The sequence below is a fragment of the Malania oleifera genome, chromosome 9 (assembly GCF_029873635.1).
Source record: "Malania oleifera isolate guangnan ecotype guangnan chromosome 9, ASM2987363v1, whole genome shotgun sequence".
Taxonomy (NCBI): domain Eukaryota; kingdom Viridiplantae; phylum Streptophyta; class Magnoliopsida; order Santalales; family Ximeniaceae; genus Malania; species Malania oleifera.
In genome coordinates, this window is record NC_080425.1 from 7,188,933 (window position 1) to 7,195,497 (window position 6,565).

The following is a 6,565-nucleotide window of genomic DNA, read 5'->3' on the forward strand; positions in this document are numbered from 1 at the left end:
TATCATATCCCTATATAAACCAAACGCAACCTTAGTCTTTTGTGTTATTAGCTGTACCATACATATGTAGAGAGTTAACATGGGATGACCAAAGTGGAATGAGCCCCCATCACTAGTTACCTATTAAAAAGGGAAAATGATATTTGGAAACCTCAAGCGGACATTTAGCTATGCAACATTGTACCTTGTGGATTGTACAAACCCTTGACAAGTAAATGTCTACTTGAGGTGCCCAAGTATCATTGTCCACTAAGATATAAATGGGTGAAAAGTAAATGAACCAAGCCCCTATACAATCCTATTGCTTCTTTTTATTCTTGAAGAGTGATTCTCATTAACCAAATTTCCATCTTCTTTGCAATCTTAATAAGAGGAAAGTACATGAACGAGTATGGAAATTCTTGATGCTTTTGCCCCTAATCCTAGGGGTGATACTTATACTTTGTATAGGATTAGCTCCGGTTGAGTATAGGATTGGCTCCGGTTGTTCTCTTCTAATTTTTTTTTTTTTGTTTTATGCATTTGTTGAAATCCTTAGCTACTTTGCCTTCCCCTCTAGAGAAAGAAATCAGGAAAGCTAAGGTATCCTACAAGATTAAGGCATTCACTAGGAATCTGGTTCTCAAAAGAAGTCATCCTAATGACTTGTGCTTCTTTTTATTCTTGGACAAGTGATTCTCTTTCACTGGAGTTCTATTTCTTTTTTGGAATCTTGAGAGAGAAGCATGGAAATTTTCAATGCTTTTGTCCCTCCTCCTAGGAACCACACTCATACTTGGCATAGAGATAGGTCGAATACCTTCTCTTCTAAATCTTTCTTGATGCATTTGTTGCAATCTTCAGCCCCTTCTTCTCTCCCTCCACAGAATTAAATGTTGAAGGCCAAGGTCCCCTACAATAGTAAGGCATTCAACTGGATTTTGGTTCTTAACAGAAATTATACCAATGACTTGTTGCAGGGGAGGAGACTTAATAAAATATTTGTGTGATGTGCTTACTTTCTAATAGACAAATGAGCCCTTGTTCCTTCACCGTTTGGAAGCTACGCAGTTGTAGTGCCAGCTCCTTTCTTTTGCCAATAAGATGTCAGCGACTCAAGCAGTGTATTATCTTTTTCTTGGCTAAGTTTTAGGAGTTCCATAAAAGCAACCCTATGTTTGGAGAGGCCTTGTATTTGGATAAAATTTAATATAAAATTATATTAAATTTGTGCAAATCCACCCAAATCCAAATCCAAGGTCCAAATTCATGCTCTCAAACACAACATAAGGGAAACTGCCATGGCATTGTGCTTGGTATGCTATTCTTTGGACGTTGTGGATAAAGAAGGAATACTAGAATCTTCAAAGATCAAGTCACGCCTATTTATTCGTTACAGTATACAGTGGTTTTTCTTACTTCCTTTTGGTCTTTAGCTTGTAGGATGTTTCAGCAGCGTTTCTTGAACTGATTTGCAAAGAAATTGGTGGCAGCTCTCCCGTAATTTTTACTTCCTCTAACTTTTGTAATTTCTCCTTTCTTAGTAAATTTTTTGTTCTATTGAGAGAGAGAAAGAGAATCTGACAGTGCAACCCATTCTCTTACTTGTCATGATTCCATAGCAAACAGAAATATAATGCATGCTACCATGATTCTAAAAGATAATATCCCTAAATTAGACGTGCTAATGAAACACAAACCCCATAATTTAATGTCTGCGTTGTGCCTCATGCATTAATGAAACATAATGCATTCTGGTGAACTATGAATTGAAGCAATTTTTCATTCCTTTCCCTTTCAAATCTTAATTTTCCTTTTTTTTTTTTTAACTAAAACATGTAAGACAGATTCTCTTAGTAAAGTTAAGCATTCTCAAACTACTAATAGGCTCTATTATATCATCTTGGTCATCTTTTAACAATATAAGTTGGTCAAATAGTTTTAGGCGGCATTAATGACAAATATCTACATGTCATCACTTTTGTTGTTTGTTTCGAGCAATTTTTTTGCACTTGATATATTTTCCAAAAAAGGGACAGAGCTCGACTCTTTTTCATAACAACAAACTTCTCTTCATGCGACAGGGGGTACTAGGGTCTTTAACTTTTTCAATGGGCCTGCTACAAGGATATCAAGTTTCATCTGTCTAGAGATATATAGAAGATACACCCATTGAACACCTAGCAAAAAGTCAGTCCAATGAACCACAGTTTGCCAATAAAAATTATATATAATTCACCATCAAAGTTGAAAGGAAAAGGTCAAAAAACCACTCAACCACATAACCTGAAATTTTCATTAATATTTCCAAACACTGGGGCACTGGAAGTAAAGATAACAGTCTACTGCCGTAGATTTCATAATAAATCTAAGAAGTTCCATAACAAAGGTTACAACTAGACACCAAGTCCCCTACCTAAAGGAACCAATGGATTTCCAGTCCCAACCCAACACCCATACTAATTCTGTCACTGCAATAGTAGGTACTTAAACAAGATTAATTCATATATACAAGCATCCAAAAAATGCAATATAAAGCATAGTTTTCCCAACCTTGTCAAGAGGAAGCGACCTTAATAGCTTTCTGCAGTTCAGATTCCACATCGCTTGCTCTATTCACAGCCTTGTCAGTTTCTCTTCGACCATTGTCTTCTCTACCATTCTTCCTGCCCCTCCATTGCTCAAACTGGCTGGGATTCTCAAATGATGATGGCATTAACTTCTTTCCTATGCCATCCAGTTCCCTGCTATGATTCCTCACAAGAAACCCCGATCTCAACTCCTCTAGCTTTTGCTTCATCTCCCCATTTTCCTTCTGTAAAGCCTCCAAATCTCTGCTCATCCAAAAACACATACCCTTCAACAACTCAACATCACCCCTGTCGCCGTCACTTCTCTTCACCTTCACCTCCTTCGCATCCTCAAGCCTCTCTATCCCAAACTTATCAACCGTCAAAAAAGGCATACTTTTGCCAAACTCAGCCGGAAAATTCACACCCCACCTGAAATTCATCACTACCCCCTTCATCACCGGCAACACCGTCCTCGCCCTGAGAGCAAATCCAGACAAAATCCCATCTTTCCCACAGCAAGAATCCATTCTCAAATCCCTCCACGCCAGCGGCCTCTCTGGAAAAAACCCAATTCCACTTCCACCATTTGAGAAAACTCCGGCATTCTCCTTCGGCTTCAGGTCAGGACCCAGACGAAATGGCACAAACCCATCTCCACAACCCGAGTGCATCCCAGAATTCTCACTAGAATTAGGATTTGGGACAACTACTGGCCTCTCCAGCGGCACGAACCCAACTCCTGCACCATTAGCGCTAGGGTTGGCATTTGGGAAAGGAGGCGAGAAAGTAGATTTCTTGAGGGAGAAATCGCCGAATTGGGGTTTGATTTGGAGAGAGAAGGTAGGACGGTGAGCATTTGGGAAAAGAGAGAAATGGGCGGCGATGCGGAGAGGTGAGTTGTTGGGGGAGCCGAAGAGACCGACGCCGGAGTTGAGGGAGAGAGTGAAGGGAGCGGTGGAGGTGGATGGACAAGGAGTGTAGGAGAGCTTAAGGGAGGGGCCGGAGGGAAAGTTGGATCGGAGGGAAAAGGAGAGATCGGAGGGGTCACCGGCGACAATGCCGGAGACGAAGGGTAAACCCAGCACGCTTATTGGTATCTTTGCTCGGACAAGTGGGTTATTGTGCTGCTGCTGATCTCTGGTCTTCAGTGATAGCTTCATCTCTCCGTCTCCTCCACCGAACAGGCCACAGGACAGGAGTATACTATTTCATTCTACTTATAAAAAGAAAATAAAAGATTTTTTTTTTCTTTTTTGTTTATTGGAAATCTATCATCTAGTCTATATTATTTTTTGAAACTTTATACGAGAACAAAAATCATTAATGTTACGTTTTATATTCATTTTTACTCTCAATAATTTGAGCCTAAAACCCTAATCATTAAGTTTTAAAAATTTAATTACGACAATATTCCTTATGAGACACAAAGAGAAAATAATTAACTTATCGGGAATGTTTCTTTGTCAAAGAAAATTCTTTGAATTTGCATAAAATGCCACACAAAATTATATTAAGTTTCTCTCGAATTCATATAAATCTCAATTCAAAACTTGAAATTTATGTTATTAATCACTACATTAGCTAAGTCTCGTGACTCTTAATGGTGGCTTACTTTTTTATTTTTGATGCATTATATGTTTATGAAATCATATCATCTACCATGTTTACTTGATTTTTTTCTATTTTTAAAATTCAACATAATCATATTAAGGATCGCTCTATTCTTCGTTTGCATTTATATGGTTGCTAAATTTGGTTTGCTTTTTTTCTTTTATTGTTATGTTTTTTTTTTATTATTTAAGAATATTAAGGATATGATAGATGCTCGTTCTGCTCTTTCCTTGACCTTTTTAAATTCATAATTCACAATTAATTACATGTATAATGCTATAAAAAATGCCATGTTAATTATATGTTTGATAAATTTGATATGGTTTGTTCACTTCTTGTTTTTATTTTATTCTTTTAATTGCAATGTAACTGATTTGATTACATGTAACTTGATTTGATTACGTAGTACAAATTGTGCAATTCATGTATTAAACTCATACAAATATGATACATCGGGAAAATAATAAAACATTTTTGTGTGTAAAACAATAATAGAAGGAATATCAATTTTTGGATGAATTTTTATGATTATAAAGAGTACATATGTTTCTTTTAAAACAATATTATGCCAATGTTGAAAAAATATTTGATCTGAAAGTTTAAATATGTACTCGAGAATTCAATTGTCGGTTTTTATTATCTAATATGTTCTCTTTATACATGAGTTAATTAGGTTTGAATGTAAGTTTAAATATAATAAACATTATTCATACATTATAATTTTAAGATCTTCGAAACTCATAATTTTACAATCATTAATGTTAAAATAAAGCACACCTTCATCAATAGCTTACAAATATATACATATTTCATACTATGTTTTTATCTCACAACCCTTACTCTTCCTTATGCTTCAACTTAATTTGATGGATATATTTAGCATAAACATCATAGGTTGGGATAGGACCAGCCCCTAACCTCTCTTTTATAAACACTTTCATCAAGTGATTAACAATGTATCATAATTATATCATAATTATAGACTTCTCATATTTCGATTCTGAGATCATTAATGAGAAAACATAATTACAATTATGATAACAATATTTTATTTAAAAACCTTTTATATTATCTCAACAAATATGATTATAATTTCATTTGAGGCAATTATTGTCTTACATTCTCCCACTTGGCTCAAGTGAAATTACTTAATGTAGTTGATCATAATGCGCATACATTAGTTATCATTAATATGTAGAAAACTTGTAGGAGTCATGACAGTTCCATATCATCTTTATTAATATAGTTCCTTCCATGCACTACAATACAAGTTCCACTACACATAATGATCTTTTAGTTAAGAGGCATTATAAGAACCCGAATCTAGAAAATAAATAAAGAAAAGATAAGGGAAATTAAAAAAGATGAAATAGTAGAGCTCATCAACGAGGATCCATTTCTCGTCAACTAAGTCTCTTTTGTTGCTCGGCAACGAGATGCAAAGGCAAAGGCCCGTCGACGAGGAGATACCGAGGGATTTTTAAAGATTCTGTAATCTCAGGCTCGTCGACGAGGTCACCCTCTCGGCCACGAGCGACCTTCTTCGGCTCGTCGACGAGAACTCCAACTCGTCGACGAGCCTTGCCGGGTCAACCTTGTTTATAAATATCATTTAGTTACTTAATGAGGAAGAAACTCAATTTCTCTCTCTCTCTCTCTCTCTAAAACACGAATCAACCCTCTCTCTCTGTAGGATTTTGTGTGATAATGTGCAACTATTTTTTTTTTTAAATTGGACTAAACTCATGTAGTCACGTGCTGATGTAATATCTTTCACCTTACTAAGAAGTGTCTCACCTCAATCTTACAACCTTTATTTCAGGTCCTACAAGACGTCGATCCTAGTCTCCTAGAGGGACTTTGGCGCGTAGAGTCTTGTTAGTAGATGTAAGTTTCTATATCGGTACTAGGTGGTTAGCCTGGTTGAACGTAAAGAGGATGTAATATAGTTTAAGTTTTAAGCATGAATCTTATATACTGAAAAATACAGATAGAATTATGGTAGATGTTTAATAGAACCACGTAGAATGTTTATGTTTTCCGCTATGCATGAATATAAATATGTATGAGATACACTTGTTTGTCCCTGTTTAGGGCGAGTTGTTTATGTATGCTTATCAGATACAGGTATAACGTATGTGTAGTAGCACTCTGGGTTTTTATAAAAGATCGGGGCATTACAGGCATACATTAGGTCCAAATTTAATCATGTTATCATTATTCCATAACAATTATGTATACAAAATGGAAAACAAAAATAACAGAAACATTTTGATTATCAAGCTCAAATCTTAATTGAACAACACACATTAAGATTCAATAATGCCCATCTTTTCAACACGACCAATAAATGTTTTGGGTGACAATCCTTTCATCAAAGGATTAACTACCATACAATCAAT

General features: G+C 35.8%; 1 protein-coding gene across 1 annotated transcript; it reads right to left on the bottom strand.

The window, feature by feature from the left end:
* Positions 1 to 2,536: 2,536 nt before the first annotated feature.
* Positions 2,537 to 3,712, bottom strand: LOC131164471 (uncharacterized). The gene has a single exon (XM_058121681.1). It carries the CDS (start codon positions 3,710 to 3,712, stop codon positions 2,537 to 2,539), a length of 1,176 nt encoding a protein of 391 aa, XP_057977664.1.
* Positions 3,713 to 6,565: the final 2,853 nt, after the last annotated feature.

What these genes read in the sequence shown, in the direction of transcription:
- LOC131164471 (XM_058121681.1), bottom strand. Translation starts at nt 3,712, where the DNA reads ATGAAGCTATCACTGAAGACCAGAGATCAGCAGCAGCACAATAACCCA.